Source organism: Drosophila subobscura, chromosome J, assembly GCF_008121235.1.
Source record: "Drosophila subobscura isolate 14011-0131.10 chromosome J, UCBerk_Dsub_1.0, whole genome shotgun sequence".
Taxonomy (NCBI): Eukaryota; Metazoa; Arthropoda; class Insecta; order Diptera; family Drosophilidae; genus Drosophila; species Drosophila subobscura.
Genome location: NC_048532.1, coordinates 5,431,893 through 5,456,337, shown reverse-complemented (window position 1 = coordinate 5,456,337; position 24,445 = coordinate 5,431,893). Strand labels below are relative to the sequence as shown.

General features: G+C 42.0%; 1 protein-coding gene across 2 annotated transcripts; it reads right to left on the bottom strand.

Moving 5' to 3' along the window:
* Positions 1–10: 10 nt before the first annotated feature.
* On the bottom strand, positions 11–22,449 carry LOC117893152 (bicaudal D-related protein homolog). 2 transcript variants are annotated; one of them, XM_034799612.1, is made up of 7 exons: positions 22,185–22,449; positions 20,091–20,918; positions 2,566–2,862; positions 2,307–2,495; positions 1,937–2,002; positions 1,595–1,775; positions 11–1,530 (listed from the first exon to the last, which is right to left on the bottom strand). In XM_034799612.1, the coding sequence occupies exons 2-7, from the start codon at positions 20,493–20,495 to the stop codon at positions 851–853; spliced, it is 1,818 nt and encodes a 605-aa protein (XP_034655503.1). In that variant the 5' UTR covers positions 20,496–20,918; positions 22,185–22,449; the 3' UTR covers positions 11–850. The 2 variants fall into 2 exon arrangements, with proteins under 2 accessions (XP_034655503.1, XP_034655504.1); XM_034799613.1 differs by having other exon boundaries at positions 20,091–20,275; positions 22,185–22,448.
* Between the last annotated feature and the right edge of the window lie 1,996 nt (positions 22,450–24,445).

Below are 24,445 nucleotides of genomic sequence, written 5' to 3'. Positions count from 1 at the left end.
GGTATGTTTATGTTTATTTATGTTTATTGGTAAGTTATGTTAATTAAACAATCTAAAATGTTCAACTTTCCGTTTCATTGTCCGTTCATTAAGGCAAGTTTTGTCTGTTGCACAGTTTTAATTATCAGCTGCGCCCTCTACGGTTGCCAGTATGAAAAATACATATATTCATAGTACGTACATATCTGCTATAACATAAATGCTTCACTTACTCTTAGATTTGCTTACGTACAGTTTCTGATGAGTCGCCACAGTTCCGTCCTCTATTGTCTGTCAAGGGAGCCAATGTTGCGACTCATCAAAGGCCAAATGTGTAAACATAAACGAACTTTTAAAGCCCGCGAACAAAAAGGCGCGATATGTTTTCATTTTTGATTATCAGTTAACAATTCAGAAGGAATCTGGATAAACTAAAACGGGGTATAGATAGAGCAGAGGGGTAGAGAGTGTTTTGTCTGTAAACATAGGTACGAGAGTAAGGTTTAAATTACAATAATTATCATATAATAATCATACCGAATAGTATGTGGTAAGTTTTGTTTAAAATTAATAAAGCGTAATTAGACAGATTTCACTACGAACAGAAGAAGGGCGATGCAATGCCTCAATTTACATACAAATAACAATCAATCAAGTACAATAGATAATACATTTAATAGATAGATAGATCGATCGACCTCCATGCCTATGTCTATGCCTGGACTCTCGTTTGTGTGTGTCTGGGTTGGTTGGTTGGTTGTGTGTATAAATATTAAAAATATATATGAATGTAGCTTATTCACTGCACTCTCTCTACATTAAGAATATGAGAGTGGCATAGACCTTCCAGCGCGTAGTCAGGTTTGTCCAATTACCGCTGAAATAAACTCCAGAGCTTGTAGCTAGAGACGCGCTTGGCCAGATTGGCTGCTGCACTGCTGCTGGGCGGAGGCGTGGAGGTTTCTGTGGCCAGGGCACGACGATTGTTGATCAGCTTGGAGCGCATCTGCTCGTCGATCAGCTCATGCATGTCCATCTGCCACTGCTCCAGCTGCTGCGAGAGCTCAACCTTCTGCTGGATGGACTCCAGCAGCTGGCTGTTGGCCTGCATCAGCTCGACGCGGGTCCTGGCCAGCTCCACCTCGGCCTTGGTGCGTCGCCCGTTGGCCGCATCGCGCTCCGTTTGCGCCTTCGTCAGCAGCTCATCCCGATTCGTATCATCCTCCAGATCTCCGCGTGCTTGATCGCGCTCTTCCTTCACATTCTGCAGCTCCACATCGGTCACGGTCACCTTCGCCTCCAGTTGCTGTATCAGCTGATGGCTGCGCTTTATCTCATCCTCCTGCTCGAGAACAAGGTTGCGTGTCTGGTCCAGCATCTTCTTGAAGTTGCCCGCATCCAGGTTGAGCAGCAGCCGCGTCAGCTCATCAGACATGGACGACAGCATGCCCTGTCGGAACTCAATGGCCATGTGCTCGCCATCATTGCGCTCTGTGCTCGAGATCGTGTTGTCCATGGACTCCAATTCCAGCGATATGTCAGAGTTGAGACCTATGCAGTACGAAATGTTGTTAGCTGATGTGCAGAGGATGGAGTAGAAGTTCCTGGTACCCACCTGAGTCATCGTCATGGCTCACTTTCAGAGAGTCCACCAGGGACTTGAGTTGTATGTAGACGGAGCGTGCCTCCACCCACATATGATTGGGCTTTCCCGTCTCCGTATAGCTGCCATCGTCATCGTCGCACTCCATTTCAAACTGCAGACTCTTTTTTCCAGGCATGCTGGAGCTAGTGTCCTGTAGGGTTAGGGTTTGGAATTGAGTTAGTATTTTGTACGAATCTGTAGCTATGAGAATTGGTTAGTTTCCGTGGAAAATGTTAGAGAATTTAGTTAGGGTTAGTAGGGCTTAATGGTTGATTAGTTCATGTGGCCATGAGGTAGAAGTTCAGAACTTACGGCGCCCAAGCGTTCGCTAAGGACATTGTTCTCTCGCTGGGAGCGTTCCAAGGCCTGCAAGGTGGTCTGTAAATAACAAATATACAAGTGTGAATATTGCCCATCCAAGTTCATTAATTTGTATACAGTGAAGTTTAATCTGAACTGCAGTAAATAGAGCAAAAAGAAAGTTCAGTTCTTTGACGTGGAGACGAGATAAGGCTTTCCAGGCACTTGAGAAACTGCGCAGTGGGTGCTCTTGGCTCATAAATAATCTTCAGTCAACTCCAAACTGATCACGATTCCGTGGCTGGGACGTGATAAAGCCAATTCTGATTTGTTGTTCTTTCTTTTCTTTTCTTTTCTTATTTTTTTTTTTGTATTCGCTCACCTCTAATTTTGTTTCCTGCTCGCGCGCGTGTCGCTCCAGCATGTGTATTCTGTCGGAGGCTTCCTCCAGCGATGAGGTGAGGCTCTCCTTCTCGTCCTGGGCGTGCTGCAGGCGACGTTCCAGCTCCTGCCGCTTGCCGGTGGTGAGGTTGAGTTCGGTTTTAATGGACTCCAGACTGTTGACATGATCCTGGCAAAAATAAATCGCAAGTAAGTTAAGGAACTGCGATACTCCTGGTATTATTTCCTCCTGTACCAACCTGCAGACTGCTGTTCCTGTAGTGATACTGATCCTTTAGCTCCTGTATCTGTGCGCTGAGTTTGAGTTCGGTGGCATGGGCCTCCTGTATCTGCTCCGTGAGACGTGTGTTCTGATGCTGCAGCTCGTCAATCAGTATGGTCTTCTCCTTCTCCGCCTGCCGAATGGCCGTGTCCTGGGTCTGTAGCTTCTCCTTCAGCTCGTTGAGATCGGACTGCAGCTCCAGCACACGCTGATCACTCTCGTCCTCGGCAATGGACAGCTTCTGCCGCAGCATGTGCTTCTCCTGTTCAAGTTTCTGCAAGAAGGGGCAACAAATGAAAGTTAATTAGTAACTGCACTGCACAATGTGACACCACCGCCACCACAGCCATCTCGACTTTTGTTTGTTCTATGACGTAGCTATTGTTGATTTTGCAAGGCAACAGACAATGAAAGTAAGGCAAACAATGTGCACGTACCAGGCAAAACCGCAAGGTTAACGCGGCAGCGGCTGAGGCAGCGGCTGAGGCTCTCAGCGCTCTCGACGGCTAATTGTTTAGCTGCTTAGTTATTTGCATTTTCAATTTGCCGCAGGTTGGCCGAAATGTAAGAGTTGGCCCTGCCACCACCAGCGCTCCTCCCGCTCACTTAATTTATTTAATTGCGGCCCCACGCCCGCTTTGTCTGCGGTTTTCCATCAGTTTGGCCACACTGTGCACAAAAAAACTCCTAATAAAATTTCCCAAACAAACGACAAACAATGCCAACGACTCTTGACACCACAGACAAGAGGCCACAGCCAACAGCCAACATCCAACGGCCAACAGCAGGCGGAGGCATGTGGCAGTGGCATCCCATCCAAAGCAATAAATTCCCACTCGAATTAAAATGCAATTGGATTTTCACTTCTTCTCTTTTGTTAAGCGCCAGATGCAGAAAGCGGTGCAACAACACACAAAAAACTAAAAAAATAAATTAAAAGCACATCAGCTGGCCTTCCCAGTGGAACAATCGATAGATCCTGCCTGGAACTACGATAGCCGATCAGTTCCAGTGCTACCCATTGCATTGAGCAACTAATTTGAATAATTGACAGGCAGCAGGCGGCAGGCGTATGTGTGTCTCCCGTGTGTCTGTTACCGACCTTTTTGGATCAAGGTTTGCGGAGACATTGAAAACTTGCATGCAAAGTTTAATCGATAATTGGACCTTCAATTTGCGAGCAGTTGCCAGCCCTGCGCCGTTTGAATCGCGAGCTAAACACGGGGCAAACCCGTCAATCATTTTGCAGCTTCTTTATCGCGCCCCCACCCCAGCACTCAAAGGCGGAAGACCCGCAGCCAACACGTAGGGGACTGGGAAAAATCACTAGCTGGCAATAAATCTGAGAAGTCAACAGCGGGTTGACAGACAAAAAATACGAGAAAACTGAATATAAACAGAAACCTAATAAAGTGGAGCGACAAAAGAGTAAATGAAAAGCTTAAATAAAATGGCGAGCAATTTGCATAAACTGCAGACAGTCAAAAACTCAAAAAAAAAACACCGCAAGAGTCGTTGCAAGGCAAGCACAAAACCAAAAGGAAAACTGCAACAGCAGTCAGCCGGCCCAGACAATGGAAAACTTTAATAAGAAAAGCGAAAAAAAAAACAATTGCAATTGCCAGCGACAGAGAAACAGAAATACAATTATTGTACATACTTTCTCTGTTTCTATTTCACGCTCAATGAAATGTTTTGATGATGGCAGCACCACCGCCACAAACAGAGGCAGCACCACCAGCCAACAACGGAAGTGGCCATCAGCCATCAGGCACAGCAGCCGCCGGCCGCCGGTTGCCAGACGCCGCCACAGAGAAAATGAGTTCACATATTCAAAGCAAAACAAAATCACGGGGCAGACTTTAATTGTAGGAAAACAAAATGCGCAACGCAACAAAATCAGCCTCAAATATCACGATGGACAAGCCGAGAGTTTTGTTTTTGCGTTAATTTTATTACGTATTTATGTGTGTGTTCGGATCTCGTTTTCTTTCATAGCTAATTACATTGCATTGCATGATCACAACTCACTATGGTATCCCATCCCCATCCCCATCTCGATCTCTATAAACACTTGAGGCAGTCCCCAGAGCCGGTATCTAGTCTTTGGTTAGTTTCTGCCACTGTTTCTGCTGTGTTGATTTCTTATTCAAATGCGACGTAACTCGACCCACTTTGCTGTCAACCAACCAGCCAAGTATAGAGGCGTTTGAATTGTTGTTGATTATCTGCTGATTTTCCTTTAGGTATGAATATGATAAATATTTGTGCAGCGAAATTTCTGTGCAGGAAATGCCAAAGCAATTGACACGCTTAGGTGACATCGAAAGCAAAACAAACGACGAGCGACAGGTGCCTGCCCCGAGTGACTCATCAATGTGCGGCACAGCATTGCAGGAAGGCATTTTGCATTTACATATTTTGTGTTGCACTTATGCAAATGCCACGCCCTCTGCCTCATGACGACTTAAGCAGTTGGATATGCAATAGGAAATTTAATGTTGTACCCATTAAAACATTCAATTAAAATGACAAAGAGTGGATGTTACCAAACAGTTCCTAAACAGACATTTCTGGTACATTCTGTATGCTGTTTTTAAAGGGTTTGTATTGGATTCAAGTGTAAAAAAACGATGACCAGCGATTCTTTTCAATACACTACTCAATCGACATGTTTTGTGCTACCATAATTGCTGACTAATTTCCACTCCAAAATCTTCAAAATTGCCACCTTTGGGTATTGCAGAATATTGCTTGTCTTTTTCAAGTGTTTAAAGCCATCATCAGGTTGAATGGCTTCCCCTCCGCTGCACTGATAAGTGGGGTGTTGAAAGCAGCGTGCCGCCATAGCTGCAAAATGCATTCGATAATTATTTTGAAAATAATTAGCAACATTGCTGGCACAGTCACGTTGGCCTGCCTAGAATCGTGCCAGAGGCGTGCGGGCAGACTCGGGAAATGACTCACTTGAATGAGCTTTGCGCTCAGAGCCGCCGATGAGTTGACAAGGCTCCAGCTCCGGCTCCGGCTCTGACTCTTGTCTTGTGGCAGTTGTAGAAGTAAAAAGACTATTGTTTCGAAGGTCAAAAGAATGGATATTACCTAAGCGACGAGTACAACTATTAATAAACATTCGGTTTGAAATTTGAATTGCTAAATTCTGTGCACAAAGGGAATGGAGCAGGCGCCTGATGTCATCTCCACGGTGTTTGCGAATTATGATTTTGAATAAGACTTATCCTTGACACTATTGCAGTCGAGAGCATATAGAATCCTAGGCGTTGCACATCCACCAAGCAGCCCATTACCCACACAACTAATTAAAGATAAAAACCAAAATGAATTATTTTGTTCAGTTTTAATTTCTTCAAGCTCCAAGGCGCAAAAGTAATCATCCTAATTTTCTTTATTTGTTAGATGTGTGGCCGGCCATTCATATCAAGTAGCCGCCGCCCAAATTGTACTTTTAATTAATTTCTCAAAAAAATGTAATTTATTGTTCACGCTTCCCGAACCAGTTCACATTCATTGTGCAGCCTTGACCATGGTATAAGGAGGGGTCTGATATGTAGGTACGTATGAACATGTGTTCATATAAACTCTCATATCTGTTGCAGTTGCAACATTCCCAAACGCACTTACCTCGAGTCTTTGGTAGCATTTTCCTCCTCTTTGGTCATAGATCAAACAGCTGCATTTCGCTGCAGCGAAATGGCGAGGAAAAACGTTCAACTTTCCGTTTTCACAAGAGTTTTTCACAATTAAAATTGTAATTGTTAATGGCATATTGCATTTTATTGGCATGCCACAAAACACAACAAAATGTAGCGCACAAATTATGCAAATTGCACGTTTAGCCACACAAATTTGTAACTAATTTCAGCTCATTTAAATAGAGAGACCGATTAATGATCGCTGATATCAGCAGCAGTAACAACAGCAGCAGCAGCAGCAGCTACAACAGCGAACGGGGGAAGCGTCTTGTGAAAAGTCTCCCCGTTGTTTCAGCTAATTTATTGCAACACTCTTGGCCAAGAAGAGCGGGAGAGCAGAGCACGGCAGCGCAGAGCAGCCATTTAGAGTGTGAAATGCTGTAATTAGTCTGGGTTTCGCCACACTGCAACCGGATAGCAATCAAACAGTAAATCAATTCAATTGTAAGGCACTGCTGAACACTCAGCAATTCAATTGTCACCATTATGGGAAAGGACTGGAATGGAGTCCTGCTTGATTTTTGTGCTCAAACCTGAAGCTATCGTGTTACCCGGAACCAAAATTCTCGGAATTCATTGGCAATGCACCAGAGAACATCATTGACCCCCCACATCCGCATGCATTTTATGGCTCACAAATTTAACTTTGAAGTCATAAAACAATTATAGACCAAGTCCAACAATCGTGTTGTGTGTTTGTGTTGTGGCCCAAGAGTTTGTTTATGCGCCTAAGGTCATGTCGCAGTCAACAATGGGGCGTGGCACCCCTTGGAGCCTCTGCTGCACAGTTGACTGACAGCCAGAGCTCTCTCCATCTCTCTCCTCCCTCCGAATGGTAAAGAGCCGCCAAAAGAAGTAGCAAAAATAAAACGAGCAACTATAATAATAAACAAAATAATGCCACAATAAGGCAAAAGGCTGATCTTTGCCATTGTTCGGCGGAGGTACGGTTTGGTTTTGGGTTGCTTGGCAGATAGGCAATGCAATTTCGAGTGCCCTTGGATTTGGATGCGGTACTACGGGCTACCAAACAAAACGAAGACCTCTGAAAGTTGGTCATGGTGAGTGGCAAAGGGTTGACAACAATTGCAGGGCTTAGTGGGGGGACTGTACACTATTTCTTCATACTCGTACTCTGCGTACTCCTATTGCTTGGCATTTGATCCGCTCGAGTGCAGAATTGGCAACCCATCAAAGATTGTCAAGATTGGTCAAGCCCGGATCGAAAATATACTTCATGAGATGAGAAAGAGTTTTCCCAACTTCCATATGGGAATTAGCAAGATTTGTCTATATGTAATATATTTTATATTAATTGTTTGCCAATTATCCTATAAAAATAGCCATTAATCCCATTTCATGTAAGTAATTTCAATGCAGTGTTTGATTTATTAAAAACCACAAAACCTCTATTAAGCCCTAATAAATCTGGCAATATTTTGCCATACATTTTCTGCTCCAGTTTTTTGCACCACCGCACGAGTATTTTTTGCAACATCATGCCCCTAGGTCTCAACCCCAACCCAAACCCACTAATTTCGAAGTAAAATGCAAAGAAATCGACATTCACTGTTTGTAATGTAATTTCAAGTGTTTGGCATTGACAATATTTTTTGTAGCGATTTTCAGGCATATCCATACCCGTCCCATTGTTGAGGAAATTGTGAAAACGCCAGAGAATTGGGCAAGCAAATTTCGTTTGTATTTATCTCGGGGCTTTATTTTTGGCTTGGAATGCCTCAAAGATGAAAAAGATTTCGAGAGACAGTTAATTAAACCGAATTCAAGATGAGTGGGGGAGCGTCTGTCCTCAGGTGATTGCCATTTTTGTGGGTTGGTTTTGATTGGCGAGACAAACAAGCGGCAATGACAGAGAAAGACATGGGACCATACCATGGGGCAGACGGAAATAAACTTTAAGTGTCGCAATTTTGGCGGCACCTTAAATGTGACACGAAAAGCAACTAAACTGGGAAACGGTAATTATGATTAATTAACAAGTCTTTATGTTTTGTTTGCCAAATATTTGGATATTTATACAGACATATGTACATACATATTTATGTACATAGGCCTTTCCCCACTCGAATGACTCACTGCCACAATAATTGGGGGAGAATCGAAATCGCTGCACTTGTCTCTCGTTTTGCTCTTATCTTATCGCCGACACAAGCGAAACATGGCCAAAATGAAGTGGAAAACTTATCGCCTCTTCCTCTGATAACGCTCAACAGATAGCTGACGGAATGACAGAGTATACTCAACCATATGTATGTAACTCTGCAACGGGAATGAGGTAAGCAGTTGTGGAAGTGCACCGAAATTCACTCACTTACCTCCACGAGTTAGATCCAGATTGTGTGGAGGAGCAAAAATTATTAGGCCATAAATACTCGTACTTGCGGCAAAATGTGACGCCCACTGCGCATGCGCACACATCTGAGACGATCAGACATTGAAATGGGGCAGGCAGGGTATACATACATACATATGTACATTTGTACGGCTGCTAGAGATACATTATCTTTCTCTGGATATGACAGTGAGTGGGCTTTTGACTTTCTGTTTGGCCGATCTCGTGTCGAGTCAACAAAGCTTACACACAGCCAAAAAGAGAAAAGTCTGAGGAACATCAAACGTGGCAGAGGAGAAGAATGTTGATGTCGAGGGGAAGGGCTAGGCTGAAGGTGCCTTCAGAGAAGGCTTTAACAATTAGTCACCGTTGCGCATTAAGCGCTTACAGAAGCTCAGTGAAACAAGATGGAGAAGTACACATGTAGAATGAAATAAGTACTAAAAAAAATGGCAAAATAAATACAGCTTCTACAATCGTTGTTAGGTGAGGGATTAGCACTTCTGTGTGTAATTTTAACAAGCTTTTTGAATAGTTTCTTTATCTAGCTTCTCCATGTCCACATCTCCAAACAATTCTTGAAATTTTCACATTCTAATTGTTCGTCATGTAATTAAATATTTCCAAATAAGATACTCAACATGGATTTTTTCGATGTTATTCTCTTTTAGTTGTTTACACAATATGCCGTCTCTTGTTTTTCAGGCACAATTCTTTTGTCTACCCAGCCCACACTGCTCAAAACCCCCCCTGAAGATCTGCCGGCTAAGAGGTTTTTAATTATGCTGCCTCCGCTAATGACGCGCGCGGCCAACAACAAAATAATATTGCGAAAATTATTATTAACCAAAAAATGAATATACATACATACATACATTGTATGTGTAAACACAAAAAAATGCTTGGGCTATATATAAAAACAATTATCACTGTACGCAAGTAAATGAACCCCGAACCACACAAAGGAGAATTTTTACAACTGTTGCTATAAATGCCCTCAAAAATCTGTTTAGGTTGAGTGATTTCATTTTAAATACGATCAAAACTGATTTAAAAATTAATTTAAAAATAATGCTAAAACAAAGATCGTAAAGGGTCTATTTATTTTAAAGTTATGCAAATGTATTTCCCTGTTGCTTCTTTCCTGCTAATTCTTTCACTTCCTACTCATCTGCTAATTGACCCCAAAAATGTGTCGCTGTTTTAAATTTGGAAAACATTTCACTCTCCCAAAGTTAATAACTCTGTAAATGAAATACAAATTTAAAAATAAATAAATTTATATTTTTGCACCACGAAAACTTCCTAGTTGAATGACAGATGTTTTTCAATGGTGTCATTAATCTTTTAGTTATACATACTCGGAATGATTAACTACCACAAATAAATATAAAAACTGAAACTATACAAGCTATGACATACTATGCCCGAAAAAAAGATTTCCAAACAGACCATCAAGCCATCAAGTCAGAGCCAACCAAGCGGTCATCTCAGGGTCTTCAAAAGAGAATAAATGTAGTGCCCCCGCTCTATTCCATAATGATGGCTGCTCCGAGGGTAGCTGGTTGGAGATTTAAGATTATGACTCCCCTGCTACTGTTGATGATGAGCTCAGGCCAAGAGCAACCGTCAGCCCAAGAACAATGGCTCAAACATTTACTACAAGATTATTTCCATATAATTCCTTGTCTGTGGCTGTGGCTATGGCTCTGCTCTTGGCTTGTTTCTCGCTAAGAAAAAATCTTTATATTTATGGGCTAATTATGGGGAAGTATGGGGAAGACATGTTTTATAGCTTTTCTCGTGTCTTTGGCTTTGCTACTGCTTTCCCTGTTGTTAAAGCGAATATAAATATACATGCAATATAAATATTTCTTTGTTTTGTGGTCGCTTTGCCACAATTTATTGTAAGGTTGAGTTTTGATCCAAAGTCAATATTGATTAATTGGTGGTTAGCAGATTGCACTAGCAGACTTTTGGCTGTAAAACGCAAGTTTTAGTGAATGTTTAAGATATTAAAGAGCTTTTGCAGCAAAAAAATTACATGTGTTTTTTTTTTATTCATTTTACATAGTTTTTCTATTTTTTTGGGTCCAGTTTTTGCTTTTATACTTATTATCTCTTTAACGATGTTCAATTCCTAAATGCGAAATGAGGGATCAGGATCATTGGCATTCACCAGTTGAACATCTTCAAGTCCTCCTCCTTTTCCACTCAGCTTAACTTAACTTCTGTCCATTGAAAAGCGAGAGCAGCTCACCATCATGGTTGCTGAAGTCCGAAAATCCTGAGCAGGCTCTTGCTGGGCATGCTATTATGTAATTATCATTATTAGCATTTGAACCACTGACGTTTGTGTGTTCGGTTCGGTTGTGGCAGCCAGATGAGAATTAACGCTCAGCACCATGTCTTGTGCCGACAAACTAGCAGGTTAGTTGGCAATAAGAGTGGGGACAATTGTTTTATTCGATCCCTGTTCAACACTTGTATCATAATTATTCTAAGAACAATAACATAACTGATATTTCCGGATATTTGTAAAAAAAACGTATGGAAAAATAACAAAAAAGGAGGACTTCAACATTTTGGTGGAGTTTTGTTTATTTCCAGGATGTTTATCAGCACTGACGCAACTTGGGCAAGCTATGCCACAGCTGATTTTCAAAGTTGAGCAACACTTACCGATAAATCCATGTCGCTACAGTGTTTTATAAGAAGACACTTTTAACTCTGATTTTCATTAGGATAAGAGACTTGAAAACAGTTCCTAGTCAAAGAAAAATACACCGCAAATGTCGTACCCATTAATTTGTTGGTGTTTTGTTGTTTTCCAACATTTTGCAGTTCCAGCGAAGAAAAAGAGGGAGCGCGAGCTCCGCTCCACCAGCAGCTAAGGAAATATACATGGTATGAGGCAATCTGTCCATAACTCAAACAGCCTGCGCTTACACGATACTCCGTATAGCAGCTTGCAAATGCTACGTACTACTGCCTCGTACCTTTTATCCAGTTAAAAACAAATTGGAGTGCCAGTGCCCAAAGACAAAGTGACAGGCGACTTAGTTCTCAGGCTGTAATGCTAAATGGTTTCCTGGGACTATGTATGTTGTATGTACAGTGACGGGCAGAGAGAGAGAGAGCTTCATACGAATGTGGGTGAAACATTTACGCAAACAATGGTGCAGGGAAGCGAGCCGCTAATTGCAACGGCAATGTACGAGTATACTTACATATGTCGGTGCAAAGAAAGACAAAAAGAGACACAGAAATGCTTGGAAATGTGCGGGGTATTCCCGGTATTTAATCAAAGGAAAGAAAAATTCTTCAGCGTTGGATGGTTGTTCCTATATTGGGTGTAAGGTTCGAAGGAACCTTCCTTCCTTATGTTAAAAGCACAAACATTATTTACGCTTGTCACTCCTTAGAGACTAGCACGTTGAATTGGTTTTTGTCTATTTATCTTCAACTGACACCAAATAAGTCTCGCGAATACCCTTAGTGTGAATCACCGAAAATAAGCTACAAATGCGAATAAAAGTACTGTTAAGCCGAAAGAGCCGTTACATAACAATAGCACTTGCAAAAACACACAAACACACACAGAAATCACACTTGTAGAAAAAATCAAAGACAAAAACCGTTTCGATTGCAGCTTAAAGTGTTTCTATTTCAACTGCTCCATCTCTCTCTTTCGATCTCTCTCTCTCTCTCTGTGCTTGGCATTGCGCATGCTCAGTAGAGCGATCGTTTACCTGTCTCTGTCGGTCGTCTGAGTCACCAGCCGACACATTGGTTAAATTCGATCTTTGCTGATGTTCAGCATTGTTCAAAGCGGCTTACGAGTGATTTGTTCGTTCGTTCGGTCGAAGATGAGATTGTGCAAGATCTGCAAGGTTCATCAGTTTGTACAAAAGTATTGGGATGTGTTGATCTGTTGATGATCTGTTAATTGGTCATTAAATTGCCTTTTAATCGTAGCTGACAATAGCGACCTTGGGAATGTATGTTGTAAATAATTTTAACTTACAAGCATCTAATCTTTTTAACTAGATGGAAGTATGTACAAATGTACCTCTCGTATTCCAACAGTGTGCGGTGAACAGGGTATGAAGACTCCACCATCGAGTACATGTTTCTTCGATCATTGTTCTCTGGCGGATATCCCTCGTCGGACTGCAACCCGTCCCAAGAGACTTTTCGTATGCCGCCCCCCAATAACAAAACATTTATCAAAATATGCCCTACATCTCTGACACATTTGCGGTTTATCCCTAGAACTTCTGTCGTCGCCTCTCACTTCTCCCCGCGATAGATAACATTGTACATATCAGCCAGTTTTTGCAATTAACAATTCCCCAGTCCTGGTTATAGTTTAGTCATTTGAATCGAACGTTTCGTTGGGTGCATAAATTACTGTCATTGGCACGAGTCCCCCCCTGCCGTTCCCATCACCACCAGTCCACCACCGAGGCAGAGGAGCAAAGAAGACCTCGGGGGCATATTGTTTATGCCACTTTGGCCGACACTCGAATTCGTTATCTGATTTGCGTGAGTCTCTGGAAAAGTTTTGCCCCTTCAGCGGGGTTCAGGCCTTTGGATTTTGGATGGGGGTTCAGCCTCTGGGTATTACGAGTATCGTATTTTGTGAAATCGTCTATAATTGTCATCATGCTAACGTTCGATGGCCATATAGACATGAATATTTTCTGTATATTTATTTGCATTTGTATTGGCATTTGAAATTCGCCAATTGGCCGATTCGTTTTCAGGCTCTTAGTCACACAACAGAAAATTTGTATATGTATATTCAGGCCTGTATACATATATATTTATTATTGCAATGAAAGCTGGTCAATTAGCAATGTATACACACGCAGAGATACATACAGATATTGATATGTACATACATAGTATATGTGAGATATGACAGAGCAGGGACTGGGTGGGTACTCTCATATGTGGTGAGATATTGTTAATTAATTGTCAATGAGTCAGCTGCCAAAGAAAAGGGCAAGTATTGGCTTTGCTTCAAGGCAAACACTCAACTCAACCATCGTGTAGTCAGCGATTGGTTATACACATATTCTACATAAAGAAACCATCCAGATATGTCAGATTTCAACTCCTATATCATCATTCACTTATCTCAAATTCAACCATAAAATATTCAAGGTGGAGCTTGATTTTATTCGCTATTCCACACAGACTGGGAGACTTTTGGCGACATTATCAAGTCGGTTTCTATTGTTCCCAAGCATCGCTTTGACACCGAAAATTGCTTTTTGGAAAGTGAAAATGCTTTCACCTTCAGCAATTCATTTAAACATATCTCTCCCTCTGTATATGTCTGCCTGGTGTATCTGTGTGTGTATCGGTAGGGACGGATGGGCACAACAACAACAAAAATTCATTTTATAAAATTATGTGTACATGTGTACATACAACATCAGTACGTACATACGAGTATCTACTGTGTACTTTGTAGCATTGTGTGGATTGTCTTGCAACAACAATGGGCTGTTGGAAGATGCCACAAACTGCTGTGGAAGCCACAGACTGAGAATCCGCTCTTTTTCCGTAGCCCTAGCCAAAGTCAAAGTCAGGCGATCGTTTGCTGGTTAATAATTTTCTTGTCAGGTCCGCTACGAATCGAATTATTTCCTTTGCAGTTACTCTTATTAATTTTGTTACACTTATCATCATAATTTTCACATCAATGGTCTTTGACAGTGACGGACGATGGATGCCGTTGGTTCATGGACTCCACGTCGCTCTGCGATTAATATGATGGGTAAGTGAATCGCCAAATCGATTATGTAAAACTCAAACCAATATTAAATATAATTTGCGCTCGATCTGCTTCCTGCAAGCCCCCCATTTGTACATTCAACAACAGTTAGCCGATCGTGAATGAAGCCTGAAGGCCGCCGCCTCCCATCTTGGCCCAAGACGGGCAATTTGATGAGCCAGAGACTGTGACAATTAAATTGTAGTTAATAACTGACCATCCAATACATGCCATGGCCACAGCCACATACACAACAAAAAACCGTGAACAAAGAAGATTAAGTATACGAGAATTCTTCTTAGATGAAAGTTTTAAGGCATAGAAAACCCCTATCCCCAGTAAGATTTGAACCAAGGGACAACTTATTTATAATTCCAGGCAAAGTTTTTGTGCATCTTAAGGATGTTTACCAACACTGACACGACCAGTTCAAGCCCTGACCACAGCTGATTTTAAGCATTGACCAACACTGTCCGAAAAAGCACATTGCGAGTGAACAAAAAAAAACATTGATGGCCAAATTTCGTGAATAAGAAGTATCCAAGGAGAGCTATTTACATACGGACAATTCCAGAGAGCAGTTCAAGCCCCGCTTGAAACAGTTTTTGTCAAGACTTAACATAAAGCTCATTACCAGGCAAATGGAAAGGAAAAGGGTACGTAGTACGTATGTACCGTGCCCACCCGGAAAATCCGCATTAAAAACTCAATTTCCCCCCTATGACACCAACAGAAGGAAAAAAGCATGGAACGAGGAGCAGCAGTGAAGAAGTGGGAAATAAGGCAGACTGACCAATAAGGAAAGTAATTTGTCGTGGAATAACATGGAATGAAAGAAGGTAGCAGAAGGTACGAGTACGAGTACGAGCAGGCAAGCAAGAAGCAGACGAATGGGAAACAAAGCAGTCATCCATTCCATCCATAAATCGAAAAAGAAATGCTATTACTGGCCAAAAGCAAATGCGAATGCGAATGGGGCGACGTTGCTGGCTAATGTCCAATAATAATCATAGCAAAACTATGTCGAACGACCTCAATTTCCTACCTCGAAGGGTCATACGCATACCCATACCCCAGATTGATCGTATATACAGCCAAAACCATAATCTAACAAGAAAACAATCCAACAGAGTTCTGTGGCGTGGCGTGAAGTGAATGAATTTGCATACGAGTACATCGAATCGGGCCAAAAGGAGAAGAGGCCAGCGGGTACTTGAAGAAATGCTCAGTAAGTTCGTTCCCAATGAGCTCCACTCAGTCTCGGGTCTCGGTCTCAGGTCTCTGACTCATCAAAGAAGATTACAAGCAGCTCTGTGCTTGAGCGGATTGATCAAACTGGTTTTTGCACCAAATCCGATGGACACGATATCCATACATATAGTGTAGGAATATGTGTATGTATGTGTGGATTATAGCCCGTATTATTCGCATGCAAATTAGTTAATTTTGAAATTTGTTTTGCCTCTTTTTGCAGTCGATAAATCGTTGGAACAGCAACCACAATGTGTTGATGACTTCACCTAAAAATCAAAAAACCTGACTCGTGGACGGACGACGTGAGGAGAGTTTTTATAAATGTATTTTCGTATATGAAATTTGATTTTGGCAAGCACTTGAGACAGCCCCGCTACTCCAGCCACTAACTCCCCTCAGCATTTGTATGTAGAACGCGTTTCGGTTATCTAACCTTTGGAGGCAGTAGGTGTCCAGTAGGTGGATTCGAGTGAGAGGCAACACCATAAGCATAAAGTGCTCTGTTCTGGGGCGCCTCGAGAGATCCGCCCCCACGCTCGGCATGGTCAGTCGAGTGAGTTGTTGGGCGGCGGCGTGTGGGCGTGTGACTCGATCGAAAGGCGGAAGAAGCACGCAGATATTATACGAGTAATACTGAGGTACGTGATTCGTTCAGATTGGTGGGGAAGCTACGGATGGTTTTACATTTGTAACTGCAGATATGCAGCGTATGCGATTGCACATTATCGATTAAACTTGTACGGAGTAGATGATCGACTACAGGAAATGATAATTTAAGATTAATTTGAAGCAAAAATATGATTGACATCCGATACTATCCGCGTGTATAGAAAAAACCTAAGTAGTTGCTAGTTCTTAGAGAAACCATTGTACATTCCTTCATCGGTGGAACTTCCTCTCATTAAAACTTTAATTATAGTTCTTCACTTCCATTTTCTATAACTTATATTCAACCATATCCTGTTCGGGGAGAAAGACTTGAGCAATCAAACCGCCCATCAAGGCCAATCAGAGAACGTTTAAATGAAATTACGTTTTCATTAGCTTTCCATTCTTTGTTTAGAGGGGTAGAAGATTGCAGTTTAAAAACGTAATTGATACAAAGAACAAATTGCAATCAATTGTCTCTTGGCCGTTCTACTAAGAGCAGTTAAATAAATTACACAAAAACCAGTTGAACCAATGCCAGGCTAGAGATATATAAATATAAATCAAACAGAAACCAGTATGAAAAATATCTTTGGTAACGCAACGAAGTTTATACACCCTTCGGTGATCAATAAATAAATTTGTGTTTGGTTTTTTTGTAGAGATCGTTCCTATGTTCTGATGTTCTGTTTTGTAATGAATAAAATATGCATTGGAAAAACAAGTTCGCATAGAAACAAAAGAAGTTTCTTCCAAACTGCTGAGTAATTGTATAAACAAACACCTCCATCTTGAGTGCAACAATTATTAAAGCTATTAAAGTCAGAGTGAGAGGAGGTGACAGAGTCAGGGGCGTAGACTTTCGAAAAGGCAAGCAAAGATTTGAATTATTTAAATGCCCCGTAACCGTACAACACAGACGCCCACATAGAAAATTATATATTTTGTTTTCGGTTGCCATTTGCAACACTTTTAAGTCGGAGTTTGGGCTTAAGTTTCTCAAGCAGTAAATGGCAACAATTGGTAGATCGTGATAAACGAGCGATTTAAAATAAACCACAATGGGATGCCTGGCTCCAATATATTTCATTTTCCCCTTCGCTCAATTGTTCCTCCCCCCGCTTGAAGCGAGTTTTAGAGTCTGACTTGGGCGTAGCAAACACGTTTTGGTAGCCAAACAATGGTCAACAGTTGGGTGCTATTCGGGGTGATTGTCTGTGAACTAGATACTAGCCATAGTACTCTTGTTGAAGGCTTGGAAAAGCTACATAAATGGCTTACAATATTGTTAAAGAATGTTGGAACACAAAGACAAAAGCGAGCGCGTATCGTATTCTATATATAGGTAGATCTTTACCTGTTTCAGCTGATATTCTACTGAACGAAACGTGTGGGATTTCCTTTTTAAATCTTTCACAGCAAATATTTAGGCCCTAAGCCAACCTCAAGACCCTTCAAATGACCAAAAATCTATGCTCTATATGCCCCAAGGCCTCTCTGGGCTAATTAGCATACAAGATTGGGGCACAGAACAATATTATAGTATGGTGGCATATAAAAGTTAATGCAAAAGCAAATCCAGAATCGCAGCTAAAAATAAAAGCCAATGCTCGTAAATTGGCACACACGCTTCAACAGACCGCAAAAAGCAACACAAAAAAAAATGGGCGAGCTTCGGACCACATCGACAACAACTAAAAAAAAGCTACAACTAAAGTTATAGCCAAAGCCAAAAACACCTACAACAACCGACCAACCGACGGAGCGGACCACCAGTCTAATTACGTCAGTCAGCCATATAGACTGGGCCTTCCACTAATCGTTGTGTATGTAGATGGGCCTGGCTGACCACACACACAACACACACAACACACAACTGGCTGGGAACACTGGAGTGACATTGTGGGCTCCAAAACGTTATAGAAATTAATTAGATAGACTAACAAAATTTTGCATATTGCCAAAAACACGCGAATAAAAGTGAGTCAAAGCGAACAAACGAACAAAGTTGTGGCCGCGTCACTTGCTATATGAAAAGACCGACCACAGACCACCATGAGGTAAAGTCAAGGTGACAAAATCCAAGGGATTTATGCGCCAGCCACACGACAAATAGAATGAGACAGAGAGGGAGAGATCATACAATAATGGAATGGACAACGAAATAATTTAAATGACAATTGGCTGACCTTTGGGGCCTGCCTTTTTCATTAGGCCAAAGCGAAAAGTTTGTTAATGGAAAATGGAACATGGGAATTGTACAGGTATTTGGGGAATTCCAATGAAAAGGTTACCAATCAAGTTAATAGTTTTGGTTTGAATGCTAGGATAATTGAAAAGCAGCTTCGAATAAAACAAACTCCTGAAAGTTGATCAATATTTACATCAGCTCAAGCCGCAGTTTTAAGTCCCCCACTGACATGATTTAACAGGATATTACGTGGACAGCCCCAGCAATTGGCCTTCGCACTTTCATTTCCAACTGAAGATGAAGTCACGCCTCAGCCACCAACTACTCGTAAAAAAATAAATGTGTACGCAGTACAGAAAAGTGGATTCAAGTTCAACGCATTGCTGTGTCCTCTGTTTGGGTTACTGACACCATCTGGTGGTGTGTCTCCACCTCCACTCCAGGCATTTCCTGGTAGTCCGTTTACCTTTCGGTTCCCTCCATTGAATTTCCATTAATTGTCGTAGGAGGTTTGGAACGAGCGAGCAACGAGCAGCCAATGAGTGTAATTGATAAGAAAACATTGTGGGTTCGGTCAACAAAAGTACATTAGCCCAACTATCTGCTGTTAGGGATAGGAAGTTGGTTAGACAAGGAAAACTGGTGGTAGTAATATGCTAATGAACGTCCCCGAACTTGAGCCCTGGCTTGAACTTCACTTCGAGTGATAGCTGGAGCGGGTGTTGGTGTTTGTGTTTGCCTATCGGGAATTTCTATTTCTTTCTATTGGCATTCTAGCATTCGAGTATTTCAGGGTGTATGAACAGGTGCGAAGCAACCAACCGCAGCCCCACCCACACCCGGTTCAAGGTCGAGCAGCAGACAGAAAAAACTTTGGTCTTTTGAGGTGTTATGAACAGACTTTGCTTTGCTGCTCCGCTATCAGCCAAGTGCCTGATAAAACTCATGTGAAAAAGTAAACTAAAGCAAAAAACAAAGCTGCGACAAGTTTCAACTTTAATTTAACCGTTCCAGAGAGTGTTGCTGTTCAACAACAAAAAATCGATAGCCTTACGTGATATATGCAGTATATATAGTTCAGTAGTTTACTGCGCACATTTGTCATCGTCCAGAGAACCGTTTGGACGCCATGCCATGCCCTGGGACAGTCCCCAGCCGCTTTTGTTTGTCTAAATATTTAATGGCGCACTCTCCCCAGCCCTCCCGCTCAATTGCAGTGGACAGCGGTTGGGAGCTGCACTCGTAGACTGGTGGATAAAAAGGAACACAGGTGTGTGGCAAAAAAATCAATATCAAAATGAATAATTTAATTCCCGTTCTGGGAATATGAGCAATGTGTAGTGGAGAGGTCATGCATGTATAAATAATATGTATGGATTAGGGAAGCCATATGCCTGTAATCATCAATGCAAATCGCCCGATGAGTCAATCAAAATTACCCAATTAAAGGCTATTTTTCAATGGCGGGGACACAAGTGGCAAGAGTCTCAAAAGGATTGAATATTATTTAAAATTTTTAAGGTTATTCCCAAATAAAAATCGAACAGTAACTCACCTCAATTTTGGCTGAATAATCCTCAATGAGTTTCTCCTGCTGCTTGACCAGCTCCTCGTTCTTCTCGAGCAGCGCCTTGCCCAGCTCGGCGGCGAGCAGGATATCCGACTCCTTCTGCTGGAGTTGTGCCCAAACATCCGGCTCGTTGTCGTGTCGTCGAGCCTCCATGGCGCTGATGTAATGTTCTAAATCAATTGAGTCGCCAATTAGTGATGAATGATGGTCGTAGAGGGATTCACTAGCAGCGGCTCCTCCCCCGCCAATCAATGATGATGGCTTGCTGAATTGACGTGCCCGTTTCGATTTGCTGCTGCTGCTGCTGCTGCTGCTGTTGTTGTTGTTGGTCGATATAGATGAGGCAATGGCGGCAGCAGTTATAGCATTACCTAGCTTTGGTTTATGCATGATCGTTAGCGGGCAGGCAGGCAGGGTAGTGGTGGTGTTGGTGGTGTATTACGAGCAACAAGAAACCAAGCAAACAGACATAACACACACACACACACACACAGGGGAGAGCGAGTCAAAGTTAGATGCAAGATTTGTTTCGGTTTTTTTGGTTTTTGGTTTTTGTTTTAGATTTATGTTGATTTCCTGGGGTGTTATTTTGATCGCTTTTCTTTCGAGGTTAGGTATTCAGATGACTTTGTTGTTGTTGTAGTAGTAGTAATTGTAGTTGTTGTTGTTGTTGCTTTGGATGTTGCAAGACGATGATGGACTCAGTACCAAACATATTTCCATGGGCAGCAGCTGCCCCCAAATGCAGCCCAGCATAGGTCGAGATTTAGCTACGATTTGAGTGATTCCAGCACCCACGTACGACGATATTAACTGCAGTTTGAATACGGGTTAGAAATACGAGTAAGTACATAGCCTTAATGAGAATTATAGCATTCGTATAGCATGGTGGGGATATTCGTACAGACAGAGAGGGGGCTAACCCTCGCTTTGAGCACATTAACTGGGCTTAAAGCCAAAAGGAGCGCTGGTCACGTTGAACAGTAGCAAGCACGTTTTCGGTTACTTGAATTTTGGTAGGGTTAGGTGTGGGACAGGGGTTGTCTCACCAGGGGGACGGTGCAATGGTGATGACATATAAGTATCTACAGTGTTAAGCAAGAGGGTTAATATAAAATGGAATTCTGTTTAGCCCGTCTTTAGTTAACTAAGCTTAAGCTGCATGCGTTTTGGGTAACTCTGAGGGGTTTAGTTCCCATCCCCACAACAGGAGAGGGGTTTGTTATAGCCTAAAGAACGTTGGGGAATTTTTACGGGTTAAGGGTTGGGTTGGGTTGTTTTTTAGGGGAATATTTATATTGTTACAGATATTATTCTGATGCGATATTAATGGTGAGCTTTGAAGAAATAATTTACAAAAATAATGATATTGTGTAAAGGGTTATTAGTGGATATTTAGTACTGCCTTGTTAAGCCTAACCACCTAGGATCAGTGTTCTATATACAGGTTCATGGGTGAGATAATGGGGAGCCTACAGACACCATTTCAGCACACTTGTCACGTCAATAGAGCAATTTGGGGCTAAAGTCCTCAGTATTATCTGCCTCAACAGTATAAGTGTTGTAAAAATTTCTAAATGGTTTATATTTTTTTCGCAGTTTTGGATTTTTGAAATGGAAAATTCATTTGGCAAGCACTTCACGGTCTGCTGCAGTTGGCAGCAACACAGCAACAGAAACTTTGTTGTTTAAGCCAATATTGTATATAATACGCTTGAAGCTACGTTTTTGGCCAACATTTATACATTTTTTTCTTGTTGTAGTTTTTGTTTTCGTTTTCGTTATATTTTTGGTTAGCAACACAAGCACACAATTCACAAACACACTCAGGCACAACAACCGTTTTTTGTGTGCATTTCCGTAATATGTGTCAGATTTGGGTCCGACTTTGGCGTATTATTGACAAAACAACAAAATAAACGCGCGCTTTGCATGGGATTTACTCTAATTAATTCTCCCAAAACGGAAAGTATCTCTTAGATACTTTCCACTTTCGCAAATGAACTTCAGTTTGGGTTTATTTTTCAATAATATACATATGGACGTATGTAGGTACATGGGCAGGTAGGGGGCAGAAACCTCGGTCACGATGAACGCTCCACTCCAAAACAGAACAACTTCCGATTCTCCGATGCCCGATACCGTGTAACGCGCGCTTCGTGAGGCCCAGCTCAGCTCTCGATTTGGCTCGCTTCGCTCCGCTCCGCTTCGGTTCGGTTCTCTGGTTACGATTTTTGTGGCTTTCTTTACTCAAGCACAATGCTGGTGTCGACGGACGAACGACGCGTGGGCGTGCTGGTAACGACTGACTGGCGCGAAAGTTCGGTTTTAACTGAATCGCGCGTTGCTCCGCTGTTGGCCAGAATGCTACGAAAATTGGCAAAACAAATGAGTAACCAAGCGACGAGCGACAGCGAAGCACCTTCGTTGGGGTAAACTTCGTAGCTTGGCAACAACAACCAACAACGCATGGTATAATTTACAGTAAGTTGGCTTATCTCGCTCTTTGCTTTCCTAAGTTTACTCTCTCACGTTCGCTCTCTCTCTCGTGCTTTGCGTCATTGAATTCATGGCTTTAGCCTTGGCCGCTGAAAAGTCTAGAGTATTTAATAAATTGATTTGTTTAGCACAATTTCCACAAGAGTTAAATTTGGTATCTCAAAAAGAGTCCAGCCTGTGCTGTCCCGTACCTGCAGTAGTTGTGTCATGCAGCACCGCCGGATACTCTCTTAAGTTTGCAAAGAGAGACAGAGAGGGCCCTTAGTTAGTTCCGGCTTAGAGCTGTCGAGTGCATGGCAGATATTAGATTCATCCAATGAAGCAACTACGAATGCATTATTGGTTACAAGGTAACTGCGATAAGCGGTAGGTCGTAAGTGTGCAATCTAGGGGGTGTTGGAGATAAAAGTTAATTAATTATTTAACTGCGATTGAAGATTAGATTTGTATTGTTGGGGCTGACATTCTATTAGGAAAACGATATGAACTTATTTTAGTAGTATTTAGATTTTGTAGATTTTCTGGTTCAAGAATAATGTAATATTTTAACACAAAAAATGTACAAAACATATATATGCACGTAAATATATTAATATGAATATTTTTACATCTGCAAACATACACAAAAATATGTTTCTTACCAGACTGATGCAAATCAGATGCACTGACAACTCTGTACAGTTTTACCTGCTCTCTCTCTCTCCTTCTCTCTCTCCCTCTCTCTCTCCTTCTCTCTCTCCCTCTCTCTCTCATTCTCTGTCTGTCTCTTTGAGCTGTGTTTACTTTTAAGAGTTAAGCTTTTAACTCTCTTTCCAATTCGCTCTTAGCCGACACGTACTTTGTTGGTAAGCTCATGCTCTTTGGCGTTGGATTTTCATTGAGACTGACTTACGAAAGCGGCCAAGTGAGCAACAATGAAGCCGAGCCGAGCGTAGCTTCGCATAGGGGCCCTATGAATGGCTGTAGGGGGAGGTAGGTGGAGAAGATACAGACCTGGACCTCCAAAAACCACGATGTGCATGCGAGTAAATACATACATTTGTATGCATGCAAAAATATGTATGTATGTATGTACATATGTACTATGTACCTACATATTTCAATGCAAAATTTACATGCAACGGCAAAGCAACAAGAACTCAAACAAACAACCACAAGATGGGAAGTCTGGCTATAAAGCCCGAAGCTTGTGATACACTTGCAAGATCTTTTACATATATACAAGAATTTGATACGGTTTTAAAAACAACAGAGGGCTGGTTTAAATTATCTTAAGATCAATCGTTCCTTCTTTAAAGGAAGTTTCAGAATATAATTGCTGTCGTAGATGCAAACTTCTCGTAGTGCTCATCGAAATCATTGTTAGCTTCGGAAGGGTATACAATTGGGCACCCAAGAACCGCAACAACAATGGAAAGAGAATGACAGGGAGGGACCGGTGTGAAAGGAAAGGAAATAGACAGACATAGACGGACGGGTCTAGTGCGTGATACTAAACCAAAACATAGCCATGGGCCACTCTCCCCCACCAGCATAACATGCACAATGAGCGCCTCAAGTGGCCCGACCGACCTACCGACCGGGCCAAAGTGAAGATGAGCGAGCACCCCTTTTGGCCCATTGTTCTTAGTGGCCATCTCAAGCTTCAGCTTCAGCTACAGCTACAGAATACGACTCCGTCTACGACTACGACTACGGCCTCAAAGCATCATTGAAGTGGTGGCCCAGGCCCACCTCCTCGTAATGCCGATGTTGCGTGGTCTTTAGTTTATGTACGTCGCTGTCTAGTGGCTACTGTTTGGCTATTTACCAAATTGAGCTTTCAGATGGTTTCCTAACCA

What these genes read in the sequence shown, in the direction of transcription:
- LOC117893152 (XM_034799612.1), bottom strand. Translation starts at nt 20,495, where the DNA reads ATGCATAAACCAAAGCTAGGTAATGCTATAACTGCTGCCGCCATTGCC. An exon ending in ATTATTCAGCCAAAATTGAG is followed by an intron (nt 2,863 to 20,090) that starts GTGAGTTACTGT and finishes CCCTTCTTGCAG; the next exon opens with AAACTTGAACAGGAGAAGCA. An exon ending in GAGCCATGACGATGACTCAG is followed by an intron (nt 1,531 to 1,594) that starts GTGGGTACCAGG and finishes CGTACTGCATAG; the next exon opens with GTCTCAACTCTGACATATCG.